Below are 16,440 nucleotides of genomic sequence, written 5' to 3'. Positions count from 1 at the left end.
TTTTACAACTTAAAGACCAGCATGTGGGCCAAAATAATATCAGTGCAACTTCTGAGAGTTTTACCCCTTAAGTCCCCTAAACGAGAGCCATCTCATAGAAGTTTTGGCAAGAGACAAAGATAGTGACCCCGTAAGAAAACTCATTAGGCTGTTAATCAATTTGTATTTGGAATAAGGCTAACATGGTGCACAAGAGATGTTGCCTAAAGACACACACTGACTGAGGAAAGTAAAAAAAAAAAAAAAAAAAAAAAAATTTTTGAATAGAACTGACCATTCATCAAACACTGTGTGCCCTGTTTGATGAATGAAGTATTGTGCCTTGAATAAAAATAGTGAAAATCACATCCCCAGACAGCAACCAAATGGCGACTGAGCAGAATTTTGTCCTGTCCTGCTCGGTATTTATCAACCAGCTTAAGTAACCTTAATAAGAGTCCTTGGAGAAGCAGGTAGGAGGTATGACTACTTTTTGAAGGTAATAGCAAAGCTATCAAAGCTGTTAATCTATTCCTCCTTTGAATGAAAACCAGAGAAAAAAGTAGTTAGGTTACTCCAAGTGGAGCTTAATTGTTAAGCCTTTAGTTTCTGTATTTCTGATCTACCACTGACTGAAATTATTCCAGGTGGGCTAAGACATAGCAGTGACGACTGTATGTGAGTATCAGTAGCTTCCAGCTTTGCTTTAAGGTTGGTGTAGGATAATATCTGCTGGTGGGAATAAACAGTAGGCTGCAGATCAAGCCATCAACTATTTAGGGGGACAGGAATCAACTTAGACAGCGATGGTGAAGCTTGCAGGTCATCAGTGTATGTTCAGCAGACCTCCCTGAGGAGACTGTGTTAGTGTCCAAGACTTTGCTAATTGGAACACTGCGCCTACAGCACTTCCAGACAGTGCTGTAACCAGCTCAAACGTGAACTCTATCCTTACCCTTCCTCTGCCCCATGCCTCAATCCACAGAAATATTAACCCAGGGGGAATAAGCACACCACAGGAGAGGCTTTCAACTTCGAAGAAGTCCTGGTACCCCATAGCAGTGAAGGAAAATTATCCTCAAATAGTCTGCCTTATTGTGTTGTAGCTATTGCAATTATTGTCACTATCTTTGCCGTTGTAAATATTTTTTACTTTTATGAGTCATTAACACACACCTATGTTCTATTATTTAATGTATGTTCTGACCAAATTTCTAACTTTCTTGTGATTTCCAGGGGAATTTAGTGGAAAATAATGCTTCAACACATTCACTTTGCTATATCCTGTGACACTACTTTAGGCACAATCAACTCATTCTCTTCTACCAGTGCATGACTGTAGAACTCTCACTGTACTCACTCAGCTTTAAATAACTCCTTGCAAGATCTGTTTTCTGCTTGCTTTTTCACTACTTGAAACAACCAGATATCTCCTAAAATCTGCCCCATTCAGGCATCTGCAGGGTCCATAAGTTTGCATTAAGGGGTGGTCAGAAATTGATGGGATGAGTCAAACCCTGGCCTCATTTACACCTGTACTGAATGTAATCTCTTCTCTGTGATGTGAGCTATGACTGTGCCTCATTTCTGAATCTCAGGAACTTTTGGGTCAAGTACATTGACAGTATGCAGTTATCTGATTCCTGGCATGCACCAGTTTTGAAACAGCTTAGCCATGGTTCTCAGAGTGATTTAGTGTAATGGGGAAGAGAAACTGAAGAAAGAATAATTCTCTGGGAGAAAAATACGTGTCTTGTAGAAATGCCATTTTCAGAGCTCGAGATATCCTGGTTAAGCATAAATACAACATAAATGCTTCTTCTCCAAGTGTAGTTATTCCTCAGTGGGAAGCAGGGAGATTCAGGGAAATTTTTTTCAAGCTAGCCTCGCCATAAACCAAGTACTTAGAACTGAAAATGAGTTTAAGATTGGTGCTTTTGGTAGTTACAGGGATTTAATTTTGATTTACAAAGACTTCTTGTAGACTCAAGTGTGTGACTGAAATACTTTTCTTCTCTTTGAAGCCACTACTTAGCTACTCAGATACAAAAATATGGCACTCAGCAATGGAGATACAGTGTTATTCTCCTGTAATTGTCTTATTCATTTTCACATGACCACAAATTTCTGTTCTGAAAAAGTTGGGGTTTGATTTTTTGAAAGCAACACAGATGCTTCAATTAATTTTGTACATCATTTGGGTGCACAATTGTTTTGACAAATGTGTATCTTCTGTGATCACATGGTTATAACACGAAAAGACGTATATCCGCCTTGTAAAGTTAACACTAAAATGGCTAGAAGAGTATAACTTAGCCAGCAGTAAAGACTTGAGACTGTCTGCCTTTTCACAGCTAAATCTTAGGAGTATCTTGGTATGAGAGTAACTTGGTACAGACCAGCATGAGAGGAGATTTAGACTGGTATAAGCACTGATGTGTTGCATAGGCCAACTGTGATGTCATTTTCCTTGTTTCATTCTGCCCTATAGATATAATGAAAAACTGTGAGGGAGCTACTTTTTTCTCAGTGCCAGTTGTTGATCACCAGGAAGAGTGATTAAGCATTTCATCATCCGTGATAAAAGCACAAAGCCACATAAGTCAATACTGGTTTGAGCATGTGTATTTGAAAAGAAACTATAACTGAAAAAATCCTCACAGCACACTAATCCAAGTGTAACCATGCAGGAAAAAGAAACCAAACAAACAGGCATGAGTTCTTCTAAGAAATCCTGTGTTTGCTAGGAAAAAAGACGCTAGAAAACAGGATAGAAAGGATGTCTGCACACACTGAAGGGTGGCTGAAAGGAGCAACAAGGGGGAGCAGGCACTGACCCCACTTCCTTGAAGTCCCTGGGGCACACCCCACACTCAACCCTGTTCAGTCCCTATCTCTCCAGCAGTCTCTACAGGAAATTGGGGAGGATCTTGGTTCCCTGTGTCTCAAAGGAAGCACACAGGTGAAACATCTGAGTCTGGCTCACTGCAACAGCCCATGGCTACCTCAGCCTGCCTTATCTGGCTTGAAAGTGGCCACTTCAGACACCTCTTCTTCTGAAAGAGGAACACAAGGCTTGGGTTTTGGCACCAACTTGATAAAACCTTCCCTGAAGAGCTTCTTTCTGAGGTAGCACTTCACTGAATGAAACTGGTAGCATGTACTTGGTGTTGACTGTTCAAATAACCAATTAGCTAAATGAGTACCTTCAGATGCAGGATCCTTCTGACTAATATTTATCTTGTCTAACTAATGAGGGCTGGTTAAAGTGTCAAGAGTTTTTAGGGATTTTTATTACCTCATTTCATGCTCACTCTCACGGTAGATACAATGAACAGATATGTTGTTTACTCGTTCTGTTTACACAGTCTTGTAGGGATAAAAGGGTTGCTACAGCATCACTGCTTCTGCATTGTTTAGGAAGTGTTATGAATAAAATTGTGTGAATAAAAGAGACTGTTCCTGCCTGGAAGCAAGCAGACTTGGGTCTGTCATTTAAGAGTAGGTCCTCACTGAAGCTAATGCAGAACTACTGTTGGCCTAGTGGGAGAATTCTGCTTCTTTAAAGCAAAATTTCTACTGTAGCTCCCCTACATGTGACACATAACTTTTGGACTGACAAGAGAGGAGAGCATGGTCAAACACGTGGCACCCTCACTACCCCACTCAGGGATGTGCAAGGAGCCCTTGCTGCAGCCTCTGAGCACTAGCCCAGGATGGTAAGAGCAGCAGTCCCTGGGAGCAATTGCAGTAATGTTTTGAGCATGTGTAATTGAAAAGAAACTATGTCTGATAGCACACTAATCCAGCGCAACCATGCAGGAAAAAGAAACCACAAAAACAGGGATGTGTTTGCCTGTGTTTGGGAAACAGCAAGGGAACTGGGTTAACCCTCTCACAGATGCCTGGAGCTACCTCTCACTCACAAGACCTGGGCCTCCACTGATGGCCCAGCTGCCCAGAGCCTGGGTGTGCTCCTTCAGTGGCTCCCTCAGCTATGCACAGCCATGACAAGACCTTTCAAAATAACAAAGGGTTTTGCTTGGTGTTCATGAGGCAGAGACACCACTGGTCAAATTATCATATAGCAGAGCATGATCCAGTATGTATCTAAAGGCAGCAACAGCCTGGGAGAGAGCCTGGGGGACAAATTCCTAAAATGGAGAGGCTGTAAAGAAAATGGGTGTACTAATGTGCACTTTTAAAAATACGTAAGGCAAAGAATGCATTCAGTATTTGCTCTACTGCAACTGACTCCATCAGTTCTTTCAGGTCACTTGTTTAAATGGATGGAAACTATTGATTTTGTCTGCTTCAATCTTTGCCATGCGTTTCACAGGGACAAACGCTAAGCACGGGCTGCGCTGCAAGGCTTGCAAGATGAGCATCCACCACAAGTGTGCAGACAGCATCGCACAGCAGCGCTGCATGGGCAAGCTGGTAAGTGAGCCACCCAGGGCAGCTTGTGCTGGAGCCACTTCCTTTGTGTGCCTGAGCCCCAGGTGTGCATTTAGCTGCTGCATTAACAGAACCCACACCAAATCACTTTACCGAGGCAGGAAAAGTGAAGCCAGCTGGTGCCCTGTTGTCAGTTTGGGCATTTGTTGCTTCACAAGAATGCAAAACAAAACCAAACCACAAATCTGGTCTGCTTTGTGGATGTGAAAATACAGTTAGAGAATACAAATTTAGCTAGCTAACAGAATTAATTACCTTGATTTCAACTGTGCTTGCTGTAGTATAAACCTCTCAAAGAATGCTATAAATTAATCATAGTGTTTCAGTAGGGTTTAAAAAATGAAAAATCCTTCCAATTATGTTTTATTGTTTTCTCTGCTTTTAGGGCTTGAATAAAAAAACATAATTCACCTAGGAAAGAAAACCAAAGAATATTTCACAGTAAGACACTACAGAGTTTGAAGCAATCTCTCAGCAGGAGAGGCTGAGAGCAGCCTGCCTCTGTACGGACACAGCACTTTATTGCCTGGGTTGCCTTCTGAGCTGCAAAATGTCATGACTTGCAATGGCAGTACATTGTGTCTGAGATAATTCTAACCTACCTTGTTGACTGTTATGGGAATATGGTTACTTTTGGGAAAATAACTTGGAAAAACACCGAATTGGAATATGAAAAGTGAATACATAGATTCATGTTTCAGATGTTCTCAGATTTGCTGCAACTTGAGACAACTGTGAACTAAAACCAAACATTTTTACTGTGTTAAGTGATGGGAAAAATGCAAGCACTGACTTCGAAAGTGCTACAAACCTCACCTTTCACTGGAAAGATCTGTTCTGTCCAAGAGTGTTCACTGAAAGCTACTGTTGTTTATATCACTGAGGCAAGACTTTATGTATCTAAACCATAATCACAGTTCTAAATATAAGGCATCCTAGTATAGAAAGTTGGGTCTGTGAAGAGCTCAGTGACAAGCCCTGGACAGGCAAATATTATCCCATGTTAATTGATTAATGCATTTCTTGATTCCAGCCTCAGTTCTTGTGGTTACTAGTTTACAAAAACAAAAAACAGAGATGAAATTTACATCGGGAAGTTGTCAGCAAAGTCACAGGAGTTTTGTGAGCTCATGCTGATGCTCTGTCTGAATCTAGCTTGAGGGTAAACAAAGGCTGAAGAATCTGGAATTTATTCCTCTAAGATTCCAAGACTATCAGTCCCCTCCATTTTTTTCAGTCTTTTCTGCCGCTCATTACCTAAAGAACTAGTTGTTTATCAGGGCTCGATGTACACTGAACAGAGGATATGGAAAATATGCACATCTCTGCAAAACTTCCACACTTCTCACTACGGCTAGGAGTTCTCACAGCCTCCAGACATTAGAAATCAAAGAGAACATTTGTGCAATTCCAATGCCTTGAAGGCATTAATTTTGAGTGCTAAGCATTTGCCTGAATCATGTTTTTACAGTGGTGTAGGCACCATTATTTGCCATATTATTGTATTCTTTAATGATATAGCTTGAATTGTCACAGTCCACCTCTCTACAAGTGGACACTGTGGGAATAATCTGGTAACAGGTTGCAGAGTCTTTTTACCTTACAGCACACAAAACAAAACAAAACAAACAAACAAACAAAACACAAAAAAAAACCCACAACCACCCAGCAGAAAACACCCAGCAGTGGAAGCTGCAGTCAGTCAGCAGTAAACCTCAGAAAAATCTATAGAAAGGTTCTAAATTCCTTGGGTTTCACATGTGTATATGTGGGAACAGGAGGATTTGGAGTTATAGTGGGGAAGCATAGTCACACATTTAACAAATACAGCACAATGCAAATTGTATAAGAAGATAGGGAGAGAGAAACTTCCCAGAACATCTAATGATTCAGCACTTCTGCTGGAATTAATTAGTGCTGCTTTTGTGTAAGACAAAAGAAAAAGGAGAGCTGAAAATGAGCCCCTTCTTCCGCATAAATATAGGAAATGGGTTTTTTTCTAGGAAAAAATCAAACATATATCTGGTCTCTAAACCTCACAGTGACTGTACAACAGGAGGCAAATTTCCAGCCTCACCACAATGTTCCACCATTAACCAAAGAGCTGAGGCTGTTTCTACTTGATCAATCAAGGCAAGCACTACACTTCACTTGTTTTTGCTTTTCCTCCTTCCAGCCAAAGGGATTTCGACGGTACTACAGCTCACCGCTGCTCATTCACGAGCAGTTTGGCTGCATCAAAGAAGTGATGCCTATTGGTAGGTTTTGACTGCTTTTCCATTCAGTCTTCCTTTGGCAAAGCTCTGCAACAGCAGCGGCAAACTTCCAGCCATGGTATTTACCCTCAGCAGCCATCCAGCTCCTTTTGGTGACTGGATGTTACTTTGCCATCTCAGGAAAGGACCACTCCAAAGATACAAAGCTGGAAGAGGAGAGGGTGTGTTCATTGTGTGTTTCATTCAAAACCTTGTATGCATACCTCCTAGCAACTGCCCTGTTTATAATGACAACTATCTGTGAATCAAGGTAGGAACTTAAAAGTGAGGAAATATTGAAATATTGAGATGAGGATCTGAACTGGGAAAAAACAGATAAAAAACAGGGAGATTAAACAGCAGAGGGGCATTCAAATCACTGGTCGAGCTTCAGAGGGATGCTGCTAGGTTGCTACCCTTTTTCATCCATATTTCTTACTTTCCTCATGTTTTTCCTTATTAATTATATCTACACATTCTCTGAGTTCTTGAAAGACCACTTTTTCCTCTCTGTAATACTAGATTTCTGAAAAGAAATACTTTGAAATGGGGAAGTTAAGTTTATTCTGGAAATTTTTTTTCCCCACCAGTTCTCTAACCAGGCAGACCAGGAAGTGCAAAAGATCAAAGTCAAAACTAGGCAGCCAGTTTAAAACTACTTGTCTGATGACATTTGCATTGTTACTGTCAAGAGTTAAAAAAAAAATTACAAGGATTTAATCTAATTTCTCTTTCTAATAAACACCCATCATTTTTATCAGAAGTAATAGAAATATTTTAATAAACTCTGGCTAAAAAATGAGCTGTGCTTTGCTCAATCAAAATCCAAAATCTCTTTTATTTTCTCAGTACTTTGGTTAAAATTTCCCTCCTTTTACACAGTGCTACAAATATACTGTATTCTTCATGCCCACAGCCTTGTGTCACAAGGGAAGTTGAGGTCTAAGAATGCAATATGTAGAAGAGAGTTTGAACTGGATTTTCTTGTTCCCAGTGAGGAAATCCATTTCTCTTCCACGGGAGATGATTTCTGTGGCTGGCTATGAGGGAGAGCTACTGTTGAGAGCAATCCAAGAAATCACTGGACTTCACATAGGCAGCAGCAGTGATGATTAAAGAAGGAGAACAGCAAGTGAAGAGAGACAAGGCAATGGCCAAGAATTGAAGAGCCAGTATGAGAGGAGGATGATCTTTATAGGTGTAGAGAGGTAGCAGAAAACTGACAGCAATTCCATTAATTTCAACACTCACTTTTTATCAAGATAGTCTCTCAAATTGTTTCTAAGCATATAGCTCAACCTCTTGGTAGAGGCAAATGTTTCTCCAAGTTAAGCAGGAACATGACCAGAAATATTAAGGTATTGATGGATTCATGTTTTGCTCCTTCTGTTGCAGCCTGTGGAAATAAGGTTGACCCTGTGTATGAAACTCTCCGCTTTGGGACTTCTTTAGCCCAGAAAACCAAAAAGGGAAGTTCTGGAAGTGGGTCCGACTCTCCCAACAGAAACTCTGTAAGTATCCCACATCTTTCTTCCATTTTCTCTCTGGAGGAGCAACAGATATTCATTCAAATGAGCTTACATCAGAGTTCACAAAACTTTTGTTTCAAACTGGAAAAAAAAACCCACTAAAATCTTACTCTCAGCTTCCATATTGACACCAGAAAACTTGTTATTTTTGCAAATTCAAGTTTCATGTATCTTTTAGATGACTCTTGAGAAAAAGAAGTACTAACTAAATAAGTAGACTGTTTTTCTCAGATTGGAAAAGGAAATATACACCTTTTTATTTTGCATGTCAATGCTAGTGATGAGCTGGAGTCCTCAGAACCTAGATTTAAAAGTACATGGCCCCATTACAGTTCCAGACAAAATAAAGACCCTTTTAATGCAACCAAGCAAGGGACTGGGACCTCCACCCCTCTCCAGTGCAGAATCATGAGGGAGGGATCAGAGATGGGGGCTTCTCTCTCCAAACTCCAAATGTAAACAGGTGTGCTCAGGTTGTTAAATCCAGATATGGAGGTTTTGGCCTGGATGCTAATGTTCGTCATTCACTTTCTCGAATAATAAAAGTCACTTCCTTCAGGACTATGGCCTTCAGAAAAAGTGGAGAACAAGGAAATGGTTGGTTCCCTTGGCCCTGCCTTTGCTGTATCTGTACTTCGTTCAACAGTAACAATTGCCAATTTCTTCCTTACAAAAATGGTTATTTATCCCAGCATTGGGATCCATGTGATCAGGAGTTCCTTAATGGTGTTGAAAGAACTTTTTCTTCCCTCTCAGCCTCTCATAAACAGGCGATTACACCTATATTTGAGGTTCTCTACCATTCCCAAAAGATCATGCCCACTCCACCCCTGCCACTGCCCCCCAAAAATTAATAACCAAAAGAAGAGTCACACCTGAATCCACCAGAGGCTAAAGCTGATTGTCATCTTTAAAAATCAGACCCACTTTATCTGACAATCTCTTCTGCACACACCTCATAAGATAAATCTCTGGGCACAGAGACACGATGAGAGTTGGTGTGCAGGTCTCAAAGCAAGTACTTATATGCTTAATATCAAGTCATGCTAATATCTGTATATGTTTGCAGCAATGTTTCCCTGGCATTTAAATGCATGTTTGCTCACATGGCTGACCTCTAATCTCAGGTGGTATAAGCGTGCTCTAAACAGGCATCAACTGATGTCAGATGAGAAAGAAGACAAACTGATTTAAGCAAGAACTAAGTGAAGTCTGCAACGGATTTATTAAGGGACATGTCCTCTATGCACCTCCGTTTGTGCCTTAAAAGGAATTAGTTAATTCCCTTTTTTTTTTAAACCCCAAATGACTCTACCTTCTGTCAAATTATTACATTTCTTTCTTTCAATTATTTAATTTCCTTTGAAACAAAATTTCTGCAAATGTAATTATTGCTTTGTAAGTCAATAAAGTTTATGTTGAATTATAAATGAAAACTCAAGCATAGAAATCACTAATGCTGTGTCAGCTTACTCTAGGGAGCTGATCATAACTAGGTGTGGTGTGGGTGTAGAATTAGGAACACGAGTTCATTACAGGAATTTCTCCAGGGTATTGAAGCTGAAAGAGAATGTAACATGTGTCAGCATACAGGAAATAGCACACATAAGAGAATTGAATAAACAGACCTGAGAAACCATAAACTTTGCCAGCACGAGCTTGTGGATTGCAACAAGGATAAAAAACAGGGTAGACATAACCCTGAAAGAAATGATGGAGCTGCAGACCTTTAAAACTGATGTGTGACCTGGAGTAAGTACTGACCAGTGACTGCAAGAAGGATGTGGCACAGAGCCCTTAGAAGCACATGTAGTTAGTAACTCAGGGGGTCTATGAGCTTTCCCCAGTGATCCTCTATTCTGGGCTGCTCTGCTCCTCTCCAGGCAGAAGCAGCAATGCAGCTGGGGGGCTGTGCTGTCCCAGCCCTGGGAGATGGAATGTGCTTCAAGGTTCTGCCATGTCACCCATCTAGGGGCCCCAGGGACATGGGGACACCTGGGATAGTACTTCACCTAGCAGGTGGTGTCCAAGCTGTCCAAGGCTTCACTCTGGGTGAGCACAGCAGAGCTGTTCCTGCTGAAGGTGGTGAAAAGCAAAAGTGACTGGCCTAGGAGCTGTACCTTGCCCTTACAGTCATTAAGCTTCCAAACGGCATGCAGTTCATGTCTCTGCAGAGAGTAGAGACAACCATATCCCTCTAAACTAGCCAAAGTATTTTTAACACAACTGAGGTATGTGGACATACTCACTGATTTTTACCCCCGGATTCTGGATTTCCCATAAAAGAAAGTGGCCATATGCTCCAGATTTACTACCTACTGCTTGCTTCAGAACTGCGCTTCTGCAACCCACATTTATACAAAAAGGCACTTGAGGTGATGTGAATCTAGTTCTTGTTAGTTTTTTGTGGATCAGCTCCTCTCAAAAGCAGCTTTGCACCTCTATCATTTCTATTAGACCATTTGTCATGTAGTCATTCAGTGAAAAATCATTAAAGGTAAATGAAGTTGCCAGAGGGTTTTGGATGAGGTATATACTGAAGAAACAGTCACTACACATCCCATATGCACTAGAACTTAACAAAATTAACATTAATTGTTAATCAGCAATAATGAAGCTAGTCCATGAAAACTGAGGAACATGTAGCAATGAGCTGAAAAATAGCTGGAACTTAGTCTTTCCACAAAGCCAGTCTTTCTCTTCTCCACCCAGCAACCAGAATCCATAGATAAGCTCTATGCTGGATCTGTGTAAACTTTGTTATTGCAGTGCCTTCTCTTCCTTGGGTGACCTATTTGGGCAAGATGCAAGACAAACATGACCTGCTGGAAAAGCCTGAGTCTAAAAATAGGGAACAATAGAGCAGCAAAGTAAAGCATATATTCTTACAATAGCAAGGGAAACAAGATAGCCACAAGAGACCTGTGGCACAAATCTACTTTCAACCCCTTTTTTCATTGGTTTCCTTCATGGAGAAATAGCTAGAAAAGTACTAGATAGGAGAAATAAAATTTTGAATGTACTTTCTAATAAAAGCTTTGCTGTCAACACTAGTAAAAGGGGGGAAAAACCAACATGTAAAATCTATAAAGCAATTCAGATTCTGCTTCCTAAACAAAAGCAGGAATATTCCTGTCATGCAGGCAGAAGACTGCAAAGCAACAGAGCAAGCTGTGTGTGCAGTACAATTGTAAAGTGGCATAAATTAACATTAAATCCTTCCTGTGACTTAAAACTTGTGAGCTAGAAACAAATAAAGCTTAGGAACAATGTAAGCATTTACATTTATTAAGATTAGAAAAAGCTTCTGACTCAAGTTCAGTCTTTGGGTTTTTTCTGGTTATCAAAGATGTAGAGGGTTCAACAACCGAAGTTTTGTTAAGGTCAGACTCACACAGAGTTGTTTGGAGCAGGTCCTCATTCCTGTTGGGCTATACAAGGAGAAACTGACTACCCAACCAAGGAATCTGGTGCTGTGTGCAGAATATACTTCTGAGGCTTGGGATTATGTCATCCCACGTTTTCCTACACCCTGGAACACTGGGTCCCTAATCATGACTGACACTAATATGGTACAAAGAAGAAATCATAGTAATTCTAAAGGCAACACTTAGGTTTCAATTTCCCTAACCATACAGGCCAGATGACTGTTTAAAAAGAAAGTAAGGGCAGGTATTTAAAGACTGACTTCATCCACTCCACTACACTTTAGCTCCTGCTTTAACAGCATTTTAACAAAATTAAAATGACCCTTACATTACAGTTATTTCACTGAATAATATATTCCTAGTTGATATATTAAAACGCAGTAGTTTCAGCTAATGTTCAGCCTCCTTGAATGATAGCTATTTAGTATACCTGCAGAATCTGCAAATTCCCTCATGCCCTTTCTGTTTTGTACAGAGAAGCACATTGCTTAGCATACTTCTTTATTCCTTAATTTTCCCTTTGCTTTATACTGCAGAAATCTTCTGTGCTCCCGACTCCAAACTTGGTCTGGATTTTTTTCCTGGGCTTTCACTGCTCTTTGTGCAGTAACTATGTGTTGTGCACCACCAGATCCAATATTTCCTTCCATTCCAATAGGCTGACTCTGCTCTGCTCTGACACCACTCAAGTACTGCATTTCCCAAAGACCCTTGCTCTGGGTTTGACTTCATTGGTCCCTTTTTCTGGCTTATCCTGTCTCATTTGCCGTTTCTATCCCTGCAGACAGCTGACTTGGTGGAAGTTCCAGAGGAAGGCAATAACTCTGCAGGTACTCTTGACACAAGCAGAAAACGCAGCAACAGCGGTGAGTGCCCCAGGACAGAACTTTCAGGTGTGAAGGCTCATGTGCAGCCTGTTTCATGGCATGGGGGGTTATGGCATGTCCAGCTTTTAGCAGTGTTCTGGTTTTCAAAGCAGGAGGTGAGTGGGTGCAAGAATTTGGGGAACACTTTTTGCCATTCAGATGAAATTGAAGCCACCACTTTCCTTAATTTGGTGTGCCCAAAACTGCCACTGGACAAGGTTCAGGTCCATTCCCTATCTCCTGTCTTTACTTCATGATCATGACTGTAGACTTAACATGCTGCCCTTTGACACTTGCAAAATGGAACAAAAAATCACTTTCTTTTCCATATGTTTGATATTTTTCTCTGTGATTTTGTATATCATAACCTCTTTGGGACAGAAAACTAATCATAAAAGATCTTTGTGTCTGTAAAGTACACAATTAAGTGAATTTTGATTGTAATTGCAGCTTCTCAGTACAACTGTAATATGTGCCCAGTAACATTAATGGCCCAATTATTTTGTTTGATTCGCAGTACAAAAATAATGTTTTTTACAGCATTGGCTTGATGAGATTTGAAAACCAGTATAGCATCAAGACTTTAGTAATGAAATCTCACCCACCAAGAGTTGGTGTTTGTGACTCTGTTCTTGAATTCAGTCACGGTGGTCAAAGTCAGAAACAAAAAGAGTTTCTGCTCAGCACAACTTCAGGCCTAAACCATCAGGGCAACTTCTCCAGCAGCACCTGTAATCTGCTTTGCTGAATCTCACAAGATGTATAGATCAAAAACAAACCACACTGAGCATAACTTTTTTCTTCATGGTACCCTCAGTGTTCCTGACATACTGCTACCAATTCATGTAGGAGAAAGGCCAGCTTCAGCTGTCGGTTTCTATTTTTTCCACCTCCTTATTACTTTCCTCCCCTCTTGGTCCTATCACCTCTCCTCACTGTGTTCACACATTTTCTTCCTCTCATTTTGTGAACATCTCATCCATATTATCTGATTTCTCCTGAAAATTTTGTTAAGTTTTCTGTCTTGCAAGTGCAAGTTGACCTGACCTGGTTAGAGAATTCAGTCTGCGCCACATTGTTTTATCCTACCCACCTGAGATTAAATCAACCCTGTTTGAATGTTCAGATAACTTTTTTTTTCTTTGCAAGTCAATAGCTTCATTTCTGAAACCCAAAGAAACTTTTTTTTTCTCTGAGATCTGTATTCACTGAATGCACAGAAAAGCATTCAAGGAACTTACTTAAAGAGATTAGTTTAAAAACTCAGCATGTGTCAAACCTCCAAATAACTTCCGCGGCACATTAACGATTCCTTTGATCAGCACTGGCTTTTCTACAATCCATCCTTTAGAGGCTCAGGGTATAAATTATGCATCAGTCACTCCAAAAATTTCCTCTTCATAGAGTTTAAATAAACTGCCTGCACTGTTTCCACATGCTATGGAAATGGCAAAATCCTTTTCAGAGTGTAAAAACCCCTGGTTTTTTCCTTTTTATTTTTTCTTTCTGTCTGCTGCTTCTAGGGCAAACAAATATGAAAACAGATGGATTTCTGTTGTGTGGAGATATGAACAACATATTTCTATGGCTTCAGATTCAAGTGCCTCTTATTAATATCCAGAGACCACGAACTAAACATGGATTAAAAATTAAAGTACATTCAAAATGTTTTTACAAAGTGACTCATGACTCCTTTTTCCTCAGTTGTCCACTGCCTCTTTATCAGAAAATTCCACATTAATGCCTGGATGACTCAGGTCCATTCTGGTTGAGTTTGTGTTGTTTTGTTTGCCTTTTTTCCCATTAAAATACTGTTCTGCAAATAAGTATTTAGGAAAATGTACATTTGATGCTCTTTGGTAAAGGGAAACAGCAGAAAAGACAGCCTCCAGAAGGGTAAAAGGAGTCAGCACAGGTGTGGCCATGTAATTTTCCGTTTAGACTCCTGTGAAAACAACTTCAAGGGGAGATTCTTTCATTTAGGCCCTGACAGAAATCCTGGGAAGCAAAGCTTCCCAGTTTACAACTGTGAGATGGCATACTTAATTTCTAGCCCTTCAGCTTCCTCTAAGCCAGTTATAGTTTTTCACTGCTGTGAACTGTTGTCTGTAACTCAAGTCTCAAAAGCCAAAATGTACTTTAGGTGACATCTATGGGCCTGTTATCAACAGTGATTTGAGCATTTTCCCCTTGCATCAAATATGGGATGATGACCCTTCAAACACAGTTTTGGTGAGCACTTCTCAGCCAACACGAGGATACAGTTCAGCTCCTTCCTTATATGCTGGGTCAACTCCACAGCTCATGAGGCTGTACATTAGCAACTTGCTTTATTTTCTGTTACCAAACAGGAATTACTCCAGACATGATGCTGAAATGCTTTTACTTTGTCTGCTGAATGACTTTTTGCAAGCCCAAAATGTTCCTGTATCCAACTCAGTATTCACCAGAACATCTTCAATTTGCCTCCTAACTCCCATTCCTCTGAACATGAAAAACGAAGCATAGTGATTTGAGTAGGACTTAAACACTGCCCAACTGTAATAGCAGCACTTTAAACCCTTCATACAGATGCCAGACATATATATAGTAATTATACAGGAAATTGGGATTAATTCTAGGGTTTTCCTTCTGATACTTGTGATAGTCTGCAGGGTCAGAGTCCCTTTGCAACAGGTGAGGAACACATTGAAGCCCCAAGTCCACCTCAGTCAGCACAGCCAGACACAACTTGTGGCATTTTCACATTGAGTGTGGCAGGTATCAACTCACATGCCTCCTTCATATTCACAGACTGAATGTTATGACTATAACATTGTCTTACATTTTGTCAGAGAAGATGTGTGTGCTTATAAATGCCTGTCACTTTGTACAAAATCTTTCTCCTGCATGTTGTGGCTGCCGTTTTTGCTTGTCTTTTATCTGTTACAAGAGCACTGTCATGTTTTTTCAATATCCAAGTACAATTCTCTACTATCAAAGAGCTTTACTATTTCCCTTACAAAGCTTCTCCACAGACTCTGTTAGGTTGTCAGCTACCAAGCAGGCTAGTCCCAGAAATGTGTTAATAAAAGAAAGGACAAACAAGTGAAGGAACAGAGGTGATCCTGTTAAGGTGAAGAGTCTTAAACTACTCCTAAAATGTCATGTTTTTTTTTGTTTTTTTTTTTTTTTTATTTCAGTGTTTACATACTCTGAAAATGGCACAGAACACTTTGGAGAAGAACCAAAAAGCATACATTCCCCGGTATGAGCATAAATTTTGTAATGATGCAATGGTAATGGGAAGTCACATAAAACTCTTGTTTTTATGCCTGTCTGAGGACCTTGACTGGGTCTTATGGATCACTGATATCTGATTCTCATGTTCTTACACCATTTCTGGGCCACTAGCCATGGCTGAAAGCCACATTACTGGATGGCTTTTGGTTTATCCTTTGTCATCACTTTATGTTTTTCTGCTTATTGCAAATTGATTTGGAAACACTCCAAGTGTGCAGGCCATGTAATTACAATAGAACTGCCATAATGTAAAAAATCACAGATTTGATTTTGAAAATTATGTAGTGTTTGTTTTAGCTACTCTTTCTTTTTTTCCCCCAGATCAGCAGAAGAAAAAGCGAAAAGAGAGAGTAGCCAGTCTTCTCTGCTGAAAATCCAGCACAAAAAGCTTTTACGCATTAAAATCACTTCAAGAAAGTGAAGTTGCACCTGTGCACTGTACAATTCTAGCTCCATCCATAATGAGGACTGTAGACTAGACACCGTATATAATGACAATAATACACTACTGGACTCATAAGAGTGATCATATATACTACAGAGAGAAAAAAGACACACTCATTTTTAGGATCTTGTCCCAGAGACCAGCCAGTGCAAATTTCTGCTTGTGTTCTTTGTAAGCCTGGAATTTGATCTTGGAGTT

General features: G+C 40.2%; 1 protein-coding gene across 1 annotated transcript in view; it reads left to right on the top strand.

The window, feature by feature from the left end:
• The window catches only part of STAC (SH3 and cysteine rich domain), a 69,888-nt gene that overhangs the window by 38,170 nt on the left and 15,278 nt on the right, over positions 1 to 16,440 (top strand). Inside the window, exons 3-7 of the mRNA XM_066322095.1 lie at positions 4,319 to 4,419; positions 6,614 to 6,695; positions 8,088 to 8,203; positions 12,434 to 12,515; positions 15,698 to 15,762. Coding sequence (XP_066178192.1) covers positions 4,319 to 4,419; positions 6,614 to 6,695; positions 8,088 to 8,203; positions 12,434 to 12,515; positions 15,698 to 15,762 — 446 coding nt within the window. The remainder of the gene's footprint in view (positions 1 to 4,318; positions 4,420 to 6,613; positions 6,696 to 8,087; positions 8,204 to 12,433; positions 12,516 to 15,697; positions 15,763 to 16,440) is intronic.

This window comes from Sylvia atricapilla, chromosome 1 (genome assembly GCF_009819655.1).
Source record: "Sylvia atricapilla isolate bSylAtr1 chromosome 1, bSylAtr1.pri, whole genome shotgun sequence".
Lineage (NCBI taxonomy): Eukaryota > Metazoa > Chordata > Aves > Passeriformes > Sylviidae > Sylvia > Sylvia atricapilla.
This window is presented reverse-complemented; position numbering and strand designations above follow the sequence as displayed.